Source organism: Carettochelys insculpta, chromosome 3 (assembly GCF_033958435.1).
Source record: "Carettochelys insculpta isolate YL-2023 chromosome 3, ASM3395843v1, whole genome shotgun sequence".
Classification (NCBI taxonomy): domain Eukaryota; kingdom Metazoa; phylum Chordata; order Testudines; family Carettochelyidae; genus Carettochelys; species Carettochelys insculpta.
In genome coordinates this window covers 181,196,442-181,217,483 of record NC_134139.1, presented here as the reverse complement: position 1 = coordinate 181,217,483, position 21,042 = coordinate 181,196,442, and the positions used below count along the sequence as shown (strand labels likewise).

At 41.4% G+C, this 21,042-nt stretch overlaps 1 protein-coding gene across 5 annotated transcripts in view; it reads right to left on the bottom strand.

The window, feature by feature from the left end:
- Positions 1-21,042, bottom strand: part of GREB1 (growth regulating estrogen receptor binding 1) — a 159,672-nt gene that overhangs the window by 69,027 nt on the left and 69,603 nt on the right. For all 5 annotated transcript variants that reach the window (XM_074988962.1, XM_074988965.1, XM_074988964.1 and 2 more), the window contains exons 3-7: positions 18,029-18,151; positions 16,974-17,150; positions 5,124-5,306; positions 4,669-4,812; positions 2,964-3,086 (exon numbers count right to left, since the gene is read on the bottom strand). In XM_074988962.1, coding sequence (XP_074845063.1) covers positions 2,964-3,086; positions 4,669-4,812; positions 5,124-5,306; positions 16,974-17,150; positions 18,029-18,151 — 750 coding nt within the window. The remainder of the gene's footprint in view (positions 1-2,963; positions 3,087-4,668; positions 4,813-5,123; positions 5,307-16,973; positions 17,151-18,028; positions 18,152-21,042) is intronic.

Genomic DNA, 21,042 nt, shown 5'->3' with positions numbered 1-21,042 from the left:
CCCTCCTAAGCATCACTGGTAAACTGTTTGCTCGCGTCATCCTCGGCAGACTCCAGAAGATTGCTGAGAGGGTGTATCCCGAAACACAGTGCGGATTCCGTGCAGAGAGATCTGCCGTTGACATGGTCTTCTCTCTGAGGCAGCTGCAGGAGAAATGCAGGGAGCAGAGGAAGCCACTCTATGTTGCCTTCATCGACCTGACCAAGGCCTTCGACTTGGTCAGCAGGGATGGACTGTTCAAACTGCTCCACAAGATAGGCTGTCCTCCACGGTTATTCAAGATGATCCAGTCTTTCCACGAAGACATGAGAGGAGCCATCCAATATGATGGCACATTATCGGATGCTTTCAGCATCAGGAGCAGCGTCAGACAAGGATGCGTCCTCCTCCGACATTGTTCGGGATCTTCTTCACACTCCTCCTGAAGCACGCCTTTGGATCTTCAACAGAGGGCACCTTTTTGCACACAAGATCTGATGGGAAACTGTTTAATCTTGCAAGGCTGAAAGCTAAATCTAAGGTGCGGGAAGTCCTCATCAGAGATATGCTGTTCGCCGGTGATGCTGCTGTAGTGTCAGACACAGAAGACCAGCTTCAGAAACTGCTTGATTGGTTCTCCAAAGCATGCAAGGACTGCAGGCTTTCCATCAGCCAAAGACGACAAATGTACTTGCTCAGGACGTTGCTGAACCTCCATCAATCAGCATTGACAACTATACGTTAGAGGTCATCCACGAGTTCATTTACCTCGGGTCCACCATCACTGACACCCTGTCATTGGAGTCTGAGCTAAATAGGAGGATCAGAAAAGCAGCCACAACTCTGTCCAGACTCAGCGAGAGAGTGTGGAATAGCATCAAGTTGTACACCCACACCAAAATGCAAGTCTACAGAGCCTGCATCCTCAGCACCCTCCTTTATGGCAGCAAATCTTGGACCCTGTACAGCCGCCAGGAAAAGAGGCTGAATGTCTTCCACTTACGCTGCCTCAGGCGCATCCTTGGAATATCGTGGAAGGACAGAGTGTCCAACACCGCCGTCCTTGAGCAAGCTGGAATCCCACCCATGCACACCCTCCTCGGCAGCGGCGGCTCCGCTGGCTTGGCCACATCCACAGGATGAATGATGGAAGGATCCCAAAAGACATCCTGTATGGCGAGCTAGCCTCTAGCAAAAGAACTCCCGGACGCCCCCAGTTGTGCTACAAAGATGTTTGCAAGAGGGACCTCATGGAGGTAGACATCAAGCCGGACAGCTGGGAGGAGCTGGCAGACGATCACAGCAAGTGGAGGCAGGAACTACATAAGGGCCTTCAGAAGTGTGAGTTGAGGATCAGACAGCTAGCAGAGGAGAAGCAAGCCCACAGAAAGCACAGACCTGCCAGACACCCATTACACATGCAACAGATACAGCAAGGACTGTCACTCTCACGGGGGCCTTCACAGTCACAGTTGACACTGCAAATGATGATCCCAAATGGAACTACGAAGGGCGTGATCCATAGTCTACATAGACTGAAGGATGCTACTACTACTACTGAATTCTGGGGAAATGACACAAGTATAGCACAGATCAATACAGTCTTACCAAGGAAGACTGTATTTTTCTGTGCATTTCTGCAGTTTTCCAGAATGCCGAACTTGCACTCTTGGCAACCGGCATTTCTGACAAATGCAAGTTACAGGTCTTTTAGGTTTTGGTCAGAACTTTGCAGGACTGAGCTCTTAGTCTCTCCCCATCTTAATATGCAAAGGCACCAGCTCCTCTATCTGCACTATTGAGGCTCTCTTAACAGAATGATTAGTTCCAGGCATTCTCCAGAACCCGAGTTTGTGTTCTATAGGCGACAAAAAAAGTTCTGACATTTTATTTGCAAAAGATATTGTTCAAAAATAAACTACAATATATGTGAAGAACTATCATACTTCCAGACTGTAGTAAAATTATTCGCCTGAAGATTCACCACAGAGGCATTAGCTATTAAAACGATAACCTTTTGTCCTTCATGTTTCCCCCACAGGAGGGCAATATATGGCCATTTGTTCTCTTTTCAATTACTTACCTTCCCATAGCATAATAAAAATAATCCACAGGAAAAAATAATCCATAGCAGAAGGCACAAGTTCAAGAAGAAAGATCAAATCAATATTTATATTCTTCAAATCCCCAAATCCTGCCAAGTCTCATACAGGTTATGTAATTCACTAACCTCTGCTGGTTTTCTTTGTGAAATGAGAAGGTGAGAGCAGTCCATTTTCTAATGAACAAGCACCCATCCTCTTGGAGAGACAAAATGGTCGAAGACTAAGTGAGCGTGGAAACTGATCTGAGGCATGCTGGCCATGCAGTTTGGTGAAGATTACCTAAAGTTAACCTATAATCTGACTTTGGCTATGATATGGCTATTAAGAATTTTCCTACCCAAAGGGCAGCTCTTGGGTGCTTGTGCAGAAAAAGTTGGCAATCACAGATCAGACAGAGCCATGCAGGACAACCATTTAAAATAATATTGTTTCTGGTGCAGTCCGAAGAGTAATGTGAACAGAGTTTTAAAATCTGGTGCTAGATGTGTAAAGTGGTACAGTCTTTCCCATTGTGGACTGCATACTTAGATAAACAGCTTATGACTGGTTAAAATAAAACTTTCCTGGATCACTGAATTGATGTATAAAACCTGTTCTGATGTGGTTACAAGAAAATGACACAGACAAATCCTTCCAAGAGTGTGGACTTTAAATAAAGCTCTCTTTTCAAACCAAAACAAGAATAAGTACTGTTCGAATTCCTCCAAAAGCCATGTCAAAAACACATAAATCATGCCTTTTCTCTGAAAGTTAAGTAGGGACAAGAACATCGTGAACGCAATGACTCTTACAACAGAAGAATTAATGCCAAATAGAATGCTCCAATTTCTCCTCAGAATATACTATTTAGATTTAGTTAAACACAAAATTTAAAGGTACCTAAGACAGATGGTCTTGTTAGAGTTGGCAGATTATTTTTCACTAGCTGTTTGGGAGAATCTTTGCCATTGTAAACAGTTGAACTTAACGCTGCTGTGGATGGGAGATGATCAGATATTGTGCCTGCCACAAAAAAAAAGGTTAAATAAATGATGAGCAAGAAAGCTCCTCAAAAGGTATAATGAACTAATCAACTGGTTGTTGATTTCAATGGAGCCATGACAATTCACATCAGTTGAGATTGTGCTTTTGAAAGCGGGGCTTCCTTTCGAAGGAACCCCGTCTATACGGCTATTGTGCATGTCAAAAGCAGCACTTCTGACACAGAAAGTGGCTGCTGTTATGCAAATTAGGTGCTGAATATTCATATTAGAGCCTCATTAGCATTTTCAATCTGCTGCATTTAAATGCCCCTTCCAAAAGGGAGGGGTAGTGTAGAGGCAGCCATATGTGTTCACAGCAATGAACAGAATGGACCCAGTTTGGATCTCACACCAATTTTTCACAAGTGTAACTCCATTGGTTTCACTGGCGTTACTTGGAGTTTACACATAGATAAGGCCCCTATCCTGCAATCTGATCCACGCATTCAGTCCACTTGCTTCCCTGGAAAGCTCTGCAGGAATGGGACTTAACAAAACAAAACAAACATTGTATTAATATGAACAAACTAAAGCAAAATTTTGAATTTAAATTTTTTCCAAACATCTTTTTATTTATCACTTGACAGTGTCATATTAATAAATAAGCAGAGCTGACTAACCCTAATTCTCTTTATAATTATTTCTCCTTCTTTGACACTCATCTTTTGAAAATATTTACATCAGTGATGTCCTATGGGGGGATTAATGCTTTGTTCTCAATAGATATCAAGTTTCCAAATCTCAACTGTTTAATATATTTGGAGATTGGGCTCCTCTCTGATAGAGAGAATATAATGTCAATAGAGTTGCTGCAATTCGTAAAATACAAATTCCAATCACACTCAGAAGACACTGGACAGTTATTTCATTAGAAGGAAATCCAGTAAGATCATTTCATTTTGCATCAGAATAGACCAACCTAATTCACTCTAGGAAATACAAAAACTTCAGACAGTAAATATTTTTAAACATAGAAGATATGGTTATTTTTTTAAAAAGTATGAAAATATTGAGTTTAATTTGTCTTAAATATAAAAAATAAATCAAGGCCTTTGCTATCAAAAGAAAAAAACAAACTTTCAACATAACTGTCACCTAATCTCTGCAATGAAGAGGATTCACCATCATTTCATAAAATAGATCGGATTAGAGGAACAAACTCAATTAAACAAACTGATTTCCAAAGTATTTGTGGCTAGATAAGCAACAGCTGCAAAATTGTAAAGCCCGCTTTCACCACCTTAAAACAGATGGATCTCCATAATTTGCCTTGTCCTAGCTATGAAGAAGCTTGATGACTCCAGAAAAGAAACATTTTCTACACATTAAGCTGTTTGTCAACTCTTCATCAATTACTTTAAAAAACCACTTGTAACAACAAAGCATTCAAAGCACCATTAATTTTCTTTCTTCAGCACAAAGACATTACTATACCTGTTACCTGATTTAGTTAACCCAGACAACCACATTTTATTCATTTTGTCCTATAATGTGTTTTCATTTACACATGCAAACACACACACAAGTTTATTAACCTTGTGGTTTTCTCTTCCCCAGGTTACCTGTTTGTTGAGTCCCAGCTGGCGTATTTGCATTTGGCACTGAAACAAGCTCACTTGTGGTGATTAGTGAGGGGCCCGAACTCTCTGGAGGCTGGAACAAAGTGCTTGAACAAGGACCCGATGAAGCTTGTCGGCCTCTGAACTCTAAGGAAACAAGACTCTTCCGTTGAGAAGCTATGCAAGACTTTGTGTCTGAGCATTTAAACTGAGAATTTAAAACATGAACTATTTTGATTCAGTTGTAATATTTGGAAAGTGGGCACTGATGGTATGTCAAACATGCCATGTTGTTATTAATCAAACGCTTTCTACAGCTACTTTTTAGCTGCCCCCTAGCTTTAAAGGCGCCTTTGTTTATCTGTCTATCTCAGGTTTTTCTCAGACACCAAACTCTGTGCTATCTAAGCTCTGCAGATGAGAACCAGAGCTCTAGCAAGACAGTTTCATTATCTCACCTACTCCTTTCCAGCAGATTACGGATCCTTTGGTAAGAGCTCCTTGTGCATTCCTGACCAGATAATACTTTAAGTGTTTCTGTTTCTTGGGCTGAATGGTCAGTTTAAGATTGATGTGATTGGAAAATTCAGTAAAGTAGCAGAAGCCCTTCTTGCCACAGCCAACACAATTGCCAGAGAAACCTGATGAAATAAATCATACGAAAGATCTGGTAAGAGACATGACAATAACTGTCAGGCACAAGACTTCCCTTGGGATGGTGAGTGTTTGCTGTAAAAAATTAGTAAAAAAAAGTATGTCAAACCCTCCAAATCACATGTGACCATCAGGTTTCTAAATTAAGCTTCACAGTTAGTATATACATATCTTGTTTTCATTGTCTACGGTTATATTTTTTTCATTTCAGATCTCTTTAAAAAAAATTTCCAGATACCTTCCATTCCTATGATTTGAGCATGAAACAGATTAGACTATTAGAAACCACTTCAGCATGTGTTTAAATCCATCCCTATGCACTGACCACATGCTTAACTTTAAAGGTGAACTTAAGCACATTTTAAAAGTGCTTTCCTGAGTTTGTTATTTAAATATATAATAGCACTTCTGGGGCAGATTGACACTGATATGTTAATTTACATTATGGTCTGAAATAGTCTTATTTCTTCTTGCTATTTTGTAATGTATTTATATAGGAATTGCCATAAAGTATCAGACCAGCCTATTGCCCTGAACAAGAGATCTCACAGTGAACAATTATACCTGTTCCTGTGGGCATTTCTTTTTCCTCCTTTGTCAGTTAATATATGGTGTACACTCTGAAGAAAGAAGTTCTATTTTCTTTCTTTTAATCTTATCTAATGCACATGCAGATGAGTTATCATCTGCATAAAGGTCTTACCCATTCTTGAATCTTAAGATCTTTGCCAGGAAAATCAGAGGAAAGCTCTCTGGAAGAGAGACTGAAAACACTAAATTGTTTACCTTAGAGAGAAGACAAACAGGAAAGGATGTGGCAAATGAACAAAGAATGAATGGCTTAGAGAAGGTTCATCATGAGCTTCAGTATTTTGTCTAATATTACACGAAAAAATGGGACTTTCAGTGAAGTTGAAAGATGGAAAATTAAAACAGTGTAAGGAAATTCTTGTTCACAAAATGGGTGCTTAAACTGTGAAACTTATTACTACAGGATGCCACTGAGGCTAAGAATTTAGCAAGACTTAAAAAAGGGGCTGGACAATTATATGGATAACAGGAATACTCAGAATTATCATAGTTAATGCTAACTTCAATCTTCAAGACATAAGCCGAACCCTAACTATTAGAGTTAGGAAGACACAATGTAGGCAGCAGATTATTCCACATCTTTCTAAAACAAGGTTGACTACTCCTCTCTCTCAAAATACCTGGCACTGACCACTGTTGGAAACAAGATATTTGAACTACACAGACTCCAAGTCACTCAGTACTGAAATTTTCATTGTCCAACATATTGCTGCAATGAGTTCCACAGATTAATTACTCATATAATAAAACTAATTTTCTTGTATCTGTTCTAAATTTGCTACACTTAAATTTCACTGGGGCTGTGTCTACACGTGCCGCTTCTTCTGGAAGCGGCATACTAATGAGGTATCCGGAAGATGTTAATGAGGCATGGATGCAAATTTTCCATACCTCATTAGTATACCGGCAGGTGGTTCGGAGTCTGGAAGAAGCTCTGGGGAAGAAGGGGCTTCCAGAAGGAGGGTTTCCTTGTGGAAGATCTCCGCGGGCCATGCATCTGCCCATGTAGTTTGGAGTCCAGAAGAGCTTCTTCCAGACTTCGAACCACATGCCTATATGCTAATGAGGGGTGGAAAATTTGCATCCATGCCTCATTAGTACCTTCCAGATAGCTCATTAGTGTACCGCTTCCGGAAGAAGCAGCACGTGTAGACACAGCCTTTATGTCTTTGTTTTCTGGTATATAAGAATAAATAAGAATGGTTTTACTTTCCACCATTTATTATTTTGAATCCTATCATTTCCGTTTTATTCACCTCTCCTCTCAATTGAAGAGTTACAATCTTACTAATCTGCTCTGTACTGAAGGGTTTTTTTTTATGTCTATGGATCATTTTCTTGGCCCAGTTCTGAACTCCTCCATTTCTGTTCATGTTGAAATAGTGTCTATAGCAGAACGCATTACTCCAGATGAGGACACACCATCAATTTATATAGCGGCAATATAAAATATTTGCAGTATTATTTTCTAACCCACTCTTTATACATATCCAGTTTGTTTGCTATTAGGCACTGTTGCCCAGTAATCAGCTGTCTCTTCAGAACTATCTACAAGCAAGCCCATATCTTTGTTACTCACCTGTCTTGTCTGTTAAGAGGTTTGGTGAGGAATTTAACCATTCCCTCCACCCCCTGTGGAATGGCAGAGCATACCACTGCACCAACTCTCCATACAAGGCTACAATTTTGTCAGACCCTGAACTCACTTGAACTGCCACACTACTACCAAAACTGGTGGTAGAAACACCTGTGCAGTAGAAAGCTGGCTGGGGAGCATGAATATTCACTTCACTCAGTCACCACCATTCAGTGACTACTCTGTGGTACACATGAAAAGATTTCATGTTCCATGACCAGCTTCCTACTAAGCTTCTTAAGTCACTTATTTAGATCAGTGACCATCACCCTGGGCCACATTCAAGCAAGCAGTGACTGCACTGAGAGATTCTATACGTCCTAATGAGCCCCCTGAGCTATCTCATCTGGCCACATGAGATTAAATAGGAAACCTAATCTTCCCTTAAGGCTCATCTATACTTCAAATGCTGCTGCAGTGCAGAGACTACCTATTCCTACGGAACAGGTATCAGAGAGGTAGCTGTGTTAGTCTGTATCTTCAAAAACAACAAGAAGTCTTGTGGCACCTTATAGACGAACAGATATTTTGGAGCATACGCTTTCGCGATGAAGCAGGTATTTGCCCACGAAAACTTGTGCTTCAAAATAACTGTTAGCCTATAAGGTGCCACAGGACTTCTTGTTATTCCTACGGAAGTGATTCTCCCATCTGCCTAAGCAACTACCTTCCCAAGAGGCAGTACCTAGAATGATGGAAGAATGATGGAAGAATTCCTTCCTCAATCTAGCATTGTCTATGCCAGGGTCCAGGTTGGTACAATGATGCCTCTGAGGGGTGTAGATTTTTCACACTCTGGAGAGACATGTAAATTCCAAGTGTAAACCAGGCCTATTAATAGTAGTGTAATGCTCACTTGCAGACTCACAGAGATTTATTGGAATACCAACCAGGAGTTTACTGCAGTCCCTGTTTCTGCCTCACATAGCCTCGCCACGCCTCTTCTTTTCTTAAACAGTGTCTTACATTTTCTTTTGAGTTTTATCTTGAGTGAGAGAGGCATCAGACACCACTGGGCACTGAGTCCACGATTATTGATGATGATGATGATGAGCTTACTGCAGGTACCAACTCCAGCACAAGCAAACAGAACTGAACTTCCTGTTAACCCCATACTTCAGATCAACAACAACACACAATACAACAATTTAGCACTATGATAAAGATACAGCATAAAACGCTGCTGGAGTTGTTGCCTACATTAAATCTTGCAACCTTCACTGCTAGCTAAATAAGTCTTAAAAACTGTAACTCCTAGGAAGCTCAGTATTTCAACATCCAGGCAGGTTTCTGTGTTGGTCTGCACCCTACTCAGTAACTGATGCCTCATTCGTAGTTGGATCTAGATTAGCAGTGGCAGCAGGGCTCATGCCCATTCGGACATGGTGTGCACAGATTACCTGCTGAAGACAGCCTGTGCTGATGTCCCAAGAACATCCCAGTAATCCCTCATCTGCAATTGACCTCCCGTGATGAGCCACAGGAACCTGTTGGAGGGCAAGATGGCAACGTAAACAGTCTTTAACATTGGCAGCCAGCCTAGCCAAGATTCTGTCCGATGACCATACCTTAAATGATCTAATATCATCTTCTGTCAGCTTACTAGCAAGACAGTGCTGTTACCATCATACATCAAGAAGGAAGTAGTCAGATCAATTGATAATTGCTCCTGAACTGCACAGATTTCCCCAGATTGGGTCTTCTTCAGTAGATAAAATGGTTATTTACCAAGTCACTTTTATTCTTCACGATGTATTGCGCACATGTACATTCAACTTCATCTACGTTCCACTGATAGCAAAACGTGCACCCAAAATACTCAAGTCAAAGACTTTTGCAAGTGTTACCACTAGGAGGCACATGTACCCCAGCTCTCCTGGGGTGCTGAGCCAAGACATGTCTGCCACCTCCCTCTCCGTTCTTTCTTATTCTGAAACTATTGTCCAAGGTAGCAGAGACAATGGTGTGGTCATGGAACATAGATGTGTACAGCAGATCTCAACGAAAAGACACCTACTCTGGGTAAGTAACCCATTTTTCTCCTCCAAGGGATTGTGCATATATACACTCCACTGCAAATGACTCCATAGCAGCTCCCTGACCAAAGTGGAGACTTTGAGTGATCTGACCACAAACAGCTATACCTACTTGATAAACACTGACATGGGGCATGAGTGATGGCATAATGCCTGCAAAAGATGTGTGCAGGAGACCATGGGTTTGATAGTAAACACACCTCTCAGGCCCAACGACACACAGTGTTCCAGCATATTTACGTCCAGAGCTTCCTCCTAGAGTGACTACAGATCTTGCACACAAAATCAACTAAAGGGGAGTGGCTAGTCTTCGGTAGACATACCTCAAACCAGAGAAAAAGCTGCCTCAGAAGATAGAAAAGGCAGCCCTTAGCATGCATTATGAAGACCCAGCCACAAGTTTAGAGTTTCAAGCCCTCGTGCAGCTACATAAGCTATCATGTCAAAAGGATGCCTCGTCAGACAATCAGCCAAATGGAGCCAAGCCCAAAGACAATAAAGGTGAAGTCTGGCATGGAGAGTTAAGCTCACAAGGCCATATGGTCATAGAAGGAGAGCACTGTTGTAACCATGCTAGACTTTAGCCCTTCAGACAGAGAGGAATGAAATCTGTCCATCAGCCAAAACAGACCGTTGCAGTTACAGTATTGAGGTCTGCCCTTATGAATGTTATATGCTGCATCACCTGCAACTTTGATTTGTCTAAATTCACTTCCAGGTCCAGATGAGAGAACAGCTCTTTGATTATTATGATGCTGCTCCAGACTTGAATTCTACATACTAATTACACAGGCATGTAAGGGAAAATTAGGACACTGAGGGGGCACAGGTGAGCCATTCCTACCATCCTGCATTTTGTGGCACCTGGCGAGGCCAAAGGAGTGCACCATGTAGTGGTAGTGGAAGTCTCTTGCTATAAAGCAAAGGTACTTCCTGCATCTAGAATGTATGGCCACATGGAAGTATGCTTCCTGAAAAACAATGGCAGTGCACCAATCTTCTGTTGTATTCAGTGGCTGATGATTAATACACATCATTGTATCTCCTGCAATGCAAATCTTTTGTCCCTTTTAGAACTGGGTTTTCACCATAGATCAGACACATTTCAGCTTCTAAGTCCAAACTCAACAAGAAGTCCTGAGGCACCTTATACACTAACAGATATTTTGGAGCACAAGCTTTTGTGGGCAAAGACCCGCTTCATCTGATCTTTGCCCACGAAAGCTTGTGCTCCAAAATACCTGTTAGTCTATAAGGTACCACTGGACTTCTTGTCATTCTCAAGGATACAGACTAACACAGCTCCCTCTCTGAGATGAAGTCTGAACTGATAGCATTGTGGTTTTCCAGCTGCTGTTATTAGTCATAGTACTCAGACACCAAACTCTGTGTACTCACTCACAGATTCAAAGGACGCAGAGGTTGCACTTTTTAGAACTGCTTTTATTTGAAATTCCTTTTAAAAATCAAAATGGTCTCCTTTCATTACCATGCACCAGCTTCCCTGCACCCACCTGAGATCTCCGTGCTGCCCGGTCTCTCCAGCACAACCATCTGCATCCCATCCCCACTTGCTACTCTACATTCATTGACAGTCAGCTTTTGTCCACGTATTTTTATTAGCATATTTCAGCTCTAACTACAGACAGCACAGTATTGCTTTATGTCAGCTATTACGAGCACCTCAGAAAGCCTTTATCAGTCAGATATGGATTGGAAGTAGGTAGTAGCAGAGCTGAGAACATTCAAGTAACTAGGAGCCCTTATTTGACTGGTAGGATATCTTAAGAGCTCTCATTTTGTTTTCGGGATTGATACTGAGCTCAGATCACAGTGAAATAAAGACGCCGTCCAGCCCATCTTTTATCACCATACAGCTAACTCTGTTTTAAAGCAGCATTCTGACCTTATTCATAGCCCAGTATATGTAACAGGGATTATGCAGGACAAAAAACTCCAGCATTTCACTATGCCCTTACTCAATACATGCCTCATTTACATGGCAAGGTTTAGGAGCTGCAATTGATCAGATAGACAGATAGTTTCATAAATAAACTAAATCAAATAGGCTTTCATACATTATAGCCAGGGCAAAGGTCAGGGGATTGAGGGCAGCTGTAAGGTGTCCTAATTTATCTATGTCAGAAGCTTGATTTCACAAGAGAACAAGAGATCAATTCATAGAGTATAAGGGATAAAAGCCTTTCACCTCCAGGTCAGCAGTTCTAATCCACCTACATCAATAGTGACTGAAGGTTGTTGCCATCTAAAATTGCTCAGCAATTTATATGAAACAGGCTTAGATGAAACTGTTCACAACCCAGCAAACAAATGCCCACCAAGGTGTCAGGAGAAGCAAAGCAGAGAGGAAAAAGGACTGACTCAGAATGAAGTCTAACTTGCCTTGTAACGTAAAATTAGTGCCTGGGTCAGGATTGAGGCTAGTTGGTGAGACAATATGGAGAAGTTTGTTCGCACTGGCTATGCTGCCTCTGCTCAGCAGTTAGGCAGAGCAGTGGTTCCCAAATGTTTTAAGAAGATGACCTGCCAACTGCATTTTGTCTTTTTTTTTCCTGCAATTCACCATCAGCAGAGCACTCCCAGCTCCAGGGGTAGCAGCTCAATTTCATCCGAAATCATATTTCACAAGAGAGCACTTGGTCCTGCTAGTTATTATAATGAGCTTGGTATAAACCCGGTGCACTTCATCCAACCACAATAGTAACAATTAATTCTTCACACCGGCACTTTTAATTGACAACCAGGCTTATGAGCAGTCAGCAAGTTAATCTTTCCTGCAATATTATTCTGTCCCCGGCCCATGGCTAAAAGAAATGCTGTTCTTACTCCTAGCAATGGAAGTTGTGGGGGTGGGGGTGATCTGGGCAGCTGTTCTCTTTCTCTCAGAGGAAGACCATAAGAGACACTTGCTGCATTGTTTGTCCTCACAGTCCCATGTCAAAGGAATTAAAATTGGGGAAAATAAACAGATAGACTGTGGGGGGAGACCATGTATTAAATGCCTTTGTTGGAGGTAACAATGGTGCCAATCATAACAATTCTTTTCTGACAGTGTTCCAGCAGATCTCCAAAAGAAAAGAAAAGGCTTCTTAATGGAAAAAATACACATTGCTCTTCCCTGATCTGGCATGCACAGGACTCAACAGGTCCTGAACAACAGAATTTGCAGGACCAGGGGAGGTCCAGGGCTTCTGCCGCAGGCAGCCCCAGCATCCCACTCACCCTGGACTCCAGACTCCCCAGGCTCCTATGGGGATCTGGCTCCTGGCCCTGCACTCCCAGAGCTGCCACAGGGCCCCAGCCCCTAGTTCTGGCAGGGGCTCCATCCCTGAGCTGCAGCAGGGACGGCAGCGGCTCCAGCCTGGCCCCAGGCAGACTGACAGACCCTGCCCCAGCCCCTACCCAGTGGATGTGGGTCGACACAGCCCTGCAACTCTCTGATGCTGCCAGATGTTGCCAGGCAAGGGAGTACCAGATTTAAGAGGTTCATCCTGTATCAAGTCCCTTGTAGGCTGAATCTTCACTGCAGTCCCCTTTCTGAAGAGGAATGCAAATGAGAGAAATCGAAAATGAAGCACTGGTTTACAAATCTTCTGTCTCATTTGCATAATCTCATGCAATCGCTTTCCCAGAAGTGATTTTTTTTTGGGGGGGGAAGGGGGGAGAACAGCCATGTAGAGGAAGTTCCTTCAATTAAAAAACCCATTTTTGAAAAAGCCCTTCTTCCGGAAACAAATTGGGAAGAAATGTTCTTTCAAAAATGGGTGGAGGGAGGGTTTTGAAGGAACTCCGTCTACATGGCTGTTTTTTTTCCCTTGAAAAAATCACTTCCTGAAATGCAGTTGCATGAGATTATGCAGTTGAGGCACAAGATTTGCAAATCAGTGCTTCATTTGTATTTTGATATCCCTCATCTGCATTCCACTTCTGAAAGGGGAATGCTGAGTATATGCAGCCGTAGCGTTGTGAGGCAAGGAACCTGATTCACATTAATAAAGGACCTGGTGTAATGACCGGGGGCTTCTCAGCATATGAGCTAAGGCTCCTGTGCTGCTACACACAAATTGTGCTTGAAGCAGACACCTGCACATTTCCCAAAAGGGGCCTTTCCAGTGGGTTATTAGATGTACTTCATTCTCAGATATGAATGGCATATGAATCACGGGACCAGCATCTAGGAGACTAATACAACTGTCTAACACAATCAATATATGAGGGCTATACATGCCCCACAGTCATGTCAACAGCCTGTCATGAAGACAAGAATGGGAATCAAAAGATAACATCAGGAAACTAAGACATTCCTCGGGTGTCTTTTATTTCTGAGCCTTCAAATGCCTCAGAGGCTTGTGCACAAACTGATACAGAGCCAATTCAAGAACAGCCCAGAAACCACTAACACGTTTCTTAGATGTGTTTTTCCTTCTGAATAAACTATTTTCACATAAGCTACCACAGTGAACATATCCTCCCCGTTTACACAAACGCCACTGACCCAGGAAAGGAACCAAAATAACATGGAGTGTGTCATGGGTTACAAACATACACCTGATCCAGTAAGGTGCTCAGCACCTCCTGGAAAGCCTCAGGTGCCCTTAGTTCCAAACACACACAGTAAGTGCTCAGCATTTTGGAAAACAGATCCTGTTAACTCTTACAGTCACTAATGATTTTGGGGCACCATTTTCCATTTTGCATACAAATATATGTAGCCATGATTTTGTAAAAGAAAATGGTTTCAAATCCAGATTTTTCCAAATAATTAATCTTTTCCCTATTTCAGAGCCATGAAATATAAAGAAGGGATGGCTCACTTGACAATTACATGTACATTCCCTCTGAAGCACCTGGCTTAGGACACTGTCAGAAGACAGGATATTCGACGAGATGGACCATTGGTCTGACCCAACAGGGCCATTCTTACATTCCTATGATTTTATGTTGCTTTCAATAAAGTCCTTAGCAGTTATCAGCTTGAGTTTATTACAAAACAAAGTGTTAACCATGTCTGTTAGTCTACAAGGTGCCACAGGACTTCTTGTTGTTTTTGAGTGTTAACTATGTTAGTCTCAAGCTGAAGACAAGCTTGGTTGTCACAAGCAATGCCTTTTATCTGTGAAGAGAACTGTTTGGGTTGTAAGACTGTGTACCTGATAATTTCACTATCCTGGTATAATTCCATTGACTACAACAGAGTTAATCCTGGTTTACAGCAGTATATGTTGATACATCTAAAAAGCAGATGGGAGCAAGCTTAGGCATACTCTCGCTAGCAGGACCCAAACTAGTGTGCTAAAAACTGCCATGTGGGCATTGCAGTTTGGGTTCAAGCAATCCTGAGCTGAGCCCAAGACCTCTTCTAGCTTGTGCCCTGATAGACAAAGCCATCTACCCAGGCTTGGAGGCTCACTCCCAGCCATGATGAAGACATAGCTAGGAAGAACAGAGTTAAGCAATCTTTATCTAGCTAAACATTGTTAGTGTACAGTTTTATACCATACTACCCTGATAACACTACACTGAACAATATTCTTTTTCAGATGATAGGATTCAGGAGTGTTCCTTCGTTTGGACTTTCTGTGGCCTGAATTGGGATCTTAAAGTGCAGCTTCTTTTTAGTTAAATCTTATTCCAGACTTTCAAGAGGTAATTTTACAACTTTACTGAACTATTTCACATAAGCAATGTATTTGCTTCACTGGTTTTCGTGTGTGATAAAATTATCAAAAATAAGCATATAAATAGTTTACAGGAAGCCACAAGAAGCATCAAGAATAGTGTGAGTTATTACCAAATGCTTCTTATTGTCCTTTTCTGTTTTTGTTTAACATGCAGTTAACAAATATACTACTTCCTCTGTGCTTACAGCCTAGGGAGTTTAAGTTGTTAATAGCAGTAACAGTGAATGAATTGAGTGGTACAACATTCCTGTCTGTATCTTTAAAATGACAACACTTGCCTGATTTACAACCCCCTTAATTCCTTTACAATCACTGGTCAATTGTATTGCAGCCAATCCAAGTCAGTAAGATCCCATGCTGAAAGACATTACTGTACATTGAGTTACCTTATGCACCTTCACACTGCGCTGTTATCCTAAATGCCTTTCAGCCTTATTCAAACTGAGAAAGCAATCGAGTTTACATCAGAAACTTTGGCATCAGTAAAAGTGAAACTGCAAGGATAATTTCTTGATCAACAAAAATGTTAACAAATCCAAGGACATCTATTTGTCTGTCTTTAAAACTCACTGTTGCACACAAAAGTCACAGTACCATTTTTGAAGCTAACAACAAAAATGCTATGTGTCAAACTTGAAAACACATGATGAAAAATTAAAATGTAAGTTTAAAACAATTTTTTTGTAGATTTAAAAATCATGGCACCTAATGTAACTACTTCAGCTTTTGTCATGTTCATAATTAGCTCATTCATCCCTATGATTTCAGATGTTCAAGGCTTTTCAATACTACTGTGAACACTGATATGGGGCCTGAGCCAATGAAAACACTCTGATTGACTTCAATAGGCTTTGAATCAGGTCCACAATTTATCAGAAGGCCTGTGACCACTACCAGTTGGATACCAGAACCTAATTACAATTCGGGGCAAAATACCTTGATGAATAAAAGAACCCTTGCTTTCACCAGTCTTCTTGTCATGAAATATTTCCTCCTTTAAGACCAAAGACTGACACACAATAGTGTCTGCTTTTGTGTCAAATTAAGAGTTTGACTGTAACTCATTTTTATGTATACATGCATACATACATGCCTACACACATACTGCAGCAGCATCCAAAGTTCCCAACCTGGGAGCAGAGCCCAATTGTGCTAGGGACTGCTCAAATATATTGGAAGACTTAATCCCCGCTCAAAAGGGATTACGATCTGCAAAAAATTATTAATCTCTGTGGCCCTAACAACCAACTGCAGTTACAATGCAGAATCATAATTCATTACATTTAGCTGCCACCATGGTTCACAGAAAGTAATTCAACCTGAGAAAGGAAGTGGTACATACCAGTGTTCAGAAAGGTATCAGACAGCAACACAGGAATAGCTTCATTATTTAAGGTGTAGTTCAGACAACTGTGGTTCAAACTGACCTGACAATGACTTTAACCTTCAGCTGCACACGTAGCATTCCCGCCGAATAAAAAGAGATGCAGCGTTTGTAATGGGGTGGCTCACACTGTACTCTTTCTAGTGCAAACACAGCCAGTTCTAAAAGGTTATCACTGTGAGCAATCTGGGAGCACCATTGTCTATAAGTGATGGAAATAAGATCTGCCACTTTCACTTTGGAATAAGAGGAGATAGGACATTAGTCCAAAACTGCATCCAATACGCATGAGCAAGGACACTTACCTAAGAGGGCATTGCGTCCATTGTCATCTGGCAAGAATCTTTTATCTACAGCGCACACTAAAAGGTGATCAGGCAGATTTGGTGATTTAGCACCAACAAGTAAAAACCCCGAAGGCACCTCAATTTGATCATTGGAAATGGATACCAGCCTCAAGTCTTTACCAGCCTGGCAGAAGCCTAGAAAACAAACAAACAAACAAAAAAAAACAAATGCAAAGCATTTCTGAAGTCAAAGGTCATTTTGCTTAATTCTTCACTATTTCTTTATTGAACAAGCTCCAACTTATCTTTTTAATTAAAAACAAATGCAAACCTAGTGACAAATTTAACTTCATTGTCATTTTCTACCTGGTTCTGACTGACTTATAAACAAAAGCTAGAAATAAAAAGAATAAATAAAAATTGGGAAATGCAAAAATAGTTTTTGAAGCACTAATTCATCTATGTTGCACAACATATACTTTCTGAAACAGGACATCTTTAACAATATAAACAAGATTATACAAAACTGTATGTTTAACAAGAGATACTAGCACCTGGCATCTGGGGCAATCTCATGGTTTTGCTAGTCTTTCACCTCTTATTTCAGCAGGCCTTTCTGCCAGCCACAGGGGAGGACAGAAGAATTTTGTTTTAAAATAGGGAAAATGTGGTGATAAAACCACAGAAGCTGGCGGAGCATTCAGCAGCAGGTGTGTAATCTGACACTACTTTAAACTTGTGTTTTTAAAACTGGACAGATTTCAAACTGCTGGCTACAACCAAGGTCCTTCCCTACATATAAAGCCTCCTAACACAGAAGTGCTCCTTTGAAAGAGTCAGACACACACAAAAGCATATGACCAAAACAAACTTCTGGTTTGGTGTAGGTGGTAAGGAACAATTTCTATACACCCAGTTTTGATGAGCCACTTGGATGGTGGTTGCTGGGATGTTTGGACTCAATCCTGCGCTCTTTGGTCAAAGCAAGTTCCCACAAACACCAGGGAGCTTTGTCTGTCTGTGTAGGCCATTGGCTCAGTTACCAAACTTTCTGAGTCTTGTGAATTTCTTACCATCAGTAGTGCAGCATCCTTCAGGAGGAGGCTTCATCTGATACAAGAGAGGAGGGCTACTTGATTCTGAACTTTCTTCTTCTTCCTCCTCCTCTTCCTCCTCATTATCCACTCTGCTGCCTGCTACAGAAGTACCACAGGACAAATTACACTTAGGCCAGGTCTACACGAGCCCCTTCCTTTCAGAAGGGGCATGTTAATGAGCAGGTTCAAAAGATGCTAATGAGGCGATGCCATAAATATGCAGCACCTCATTAGCATAATGGTGGCCGCAGCGATTCGAAAGTGCGGCTGTGAAATTGCGCGTCGCCCATGAAGACGGGGTCCTTCTGAAAGGACCCCCCCCCGGTTTTCGAAAGCCTCTTCTTCCTAACACCAGATAGGCAGAAGGGGCTTTCGAAGACTGGGGGGTCCTTTTGGAAGGTCCCCATCTTCACAGGCAGCGCGCGATTCAAATGCTGCACTTTCAAATCGCTGCAGCTGCCATTATGCTAATGAGGCACTGCATATTCATGGCAGTGCCCCTTTAGTATATTTTGAATCCGCTCATTAACATGCCCCTTCCGAAAAGAAGGGGCTCATGTAGACACTGGGTTAGAGAATAGACAACATTGGCAATAGCTGATTCTGGGAATGAGCAGTATCTCAGTTATAGCAAGCACTACAGGAAAGTAGGATTCCCTTGCCTTTGCAAGGAACTATCCTGTTGCCAAGTCTCCCAATGTTTGGTGTTTTTCTTAAAGCGCCAGCTCCTGGAATCCTGTGATGATATGAGAAAATCAACTTACATTAAAAATAAAAGATTCTAGCCCTTGTGATTGTAGAGAAAAAATTTTTAAAATCTTATCTGAGTGCAGAAAACAGAAGACAAATAAAAACAAGCCCCAATTTTTTAAAAAAAGTCTCTCATGATTTTGAAGACCATCTCATGGTTGCCGGGAGAGGGTCATGATATTTGAACCCTTGGAGTTGTCAGTAATAGAACTCTGTCCTCACAAAAGTGCACTTGAGCTTTGTTTTCAGTATTTATACTAAAACAAATCCATGTGTCTAATCTCGTTGAGATGCTTTTGCAAAGTAACAGATCAAATTCAGACTATTAATCGAGAAATACTGACCTTATACTTGATAATGTGCAAAAAACAGAACAAAAATAGTTCCTTTTCCCAAGGAGCTTGGTCTTCAAATAGATGGACAATACAAAACCTACTGGGACGGAGGAGGGATATCTGTTCCAAAGCTCAAAGTCAATGGGAGTCTTTCCATTGATTTCAATGAACTTATGGGTGAATCCCTGAAAATCCCACCGGAAGGGTCAGCCACAGACTCACACACATACACTTTGCTGCTCCTTAAATGATGGCTCCAGAGTTAGCATTTGTAAGTTTTGCAAAATAAATTAATTTTAAGGTGGGATCTGGCAGAAGAGAGGTTGAGCATTGCAAGCATGACCCCAAAATGTGGCAAGCATTTTAGCTTCAAGACAGTAACGTGTCAAAGTATATGCTTACCTTGACTCACAGGAGTATCAAGACAGGGATGAAGGCAGAGTGGTAATGGCAAAGGATAACATGGAAGAAGGCACCAAGACAAGAGGTAAGAGGGAGACAAAGGGAGAAGTGAAACAGTCTTTGTCACTGGAATGAGGAACAGGGAATAACAAAACATGACAGCAGAGATTTAGGCAAGGAGAGCCATGCAGGCATTCAGATTAAGAATGAAAAGTCTCCAAAAGCAAAGGTGCAGCTGTACAACATGGTGGCAGCTCCATTTTGCACTAAACAGGCATAATTAGGGGGTCTGGTCTTTCTTTTCAAGCCTATTGCAAATCATTGTTACGAGTCAAAATCAGATTTTAAATCTGAGCGTAAAAAAGCTGTTCCCACATTCAGCCCCACTTTTCTGTGGCTCAGCTCTTAGTTTATGTTGAAAGAAAAGGAACTCTCTCAGAGTACAGCTCCATTGCCTTGGGCTTGCAGGACTGGACAAGACTAAGACCACCACTGTAGACATTTGGGCTCACAATGAAGCCCTGGCTCTAAGATCTTCTCTATTTGCCAGGTTTCAAGAGCCACAACTCTAGCCTGAGGCCGAACGCTTACACTCCTATTTTTGCCCTGCAGCCCAAGCCCCAGACACCAGAGTCACTTCACTTGGGCTCTCTGACTGGGTCCTGTGGACACCTTCCACAGAGCATAGGTGACTTTCAGGGTCTACGCTGACACACAAGTACCTGCATTCTTAAAAACGGTACATGTGAAGTATCGGCCATCTATACGACATATTTTCATTTCTTTTTAAAATAATCTGCAGAAGACTCAAGTTGCACAGTGAAGCACTTGTAAATTAAGAAACAACAGTTAAGACAATTAAGAACCTGTGTGTGACAGGGCCAGGTCTTTGGCTGATGTAAACTAGCACAGCTCCATGAAGTCAACAGAGCTGTACTGATTAACACCAGCTAAAATACATGATCAGATACTATTTTACAACTAGTGCAATGTATTATACCGGTATTGCTATCACCTTTATAGCATTATTTCTACCACCTCAATGCATTTTTTTCATCCTTTCTGCTTACATGATTTTCAGTCATTATGATCCAGTGTATCTTTATGATTGAAATTTTACATCATAGGTTCTCCTTTTCCTAAGTGTTCTTTTAAAAAAGAACATAAGCCCCAGTCCTGCAAACTCTTAAACACGTGTAATTTTACTCAATGGGACTATACTCACATGAGTAACATAATGTATGTGTGCAGGTCACTGACATCAAGGCCTAAATCAATAACCATAACATTAATTTTCAACGAGCAACACTGACTTCCTTAAGTGCATATCAGGAGATGAGCAGATTAACTGCAAACATAATTCTCCTGCAAACCTAGATCCAAAGTGTGATTCCCTTATTAATGTGGGATAGAATCTTGCTTCACAAACAATCCCATTGAAAACTACTGGGGTAGCAGTCAATGTGAATACTTCCACCCCGTATTATCTGTATATGCCAATTA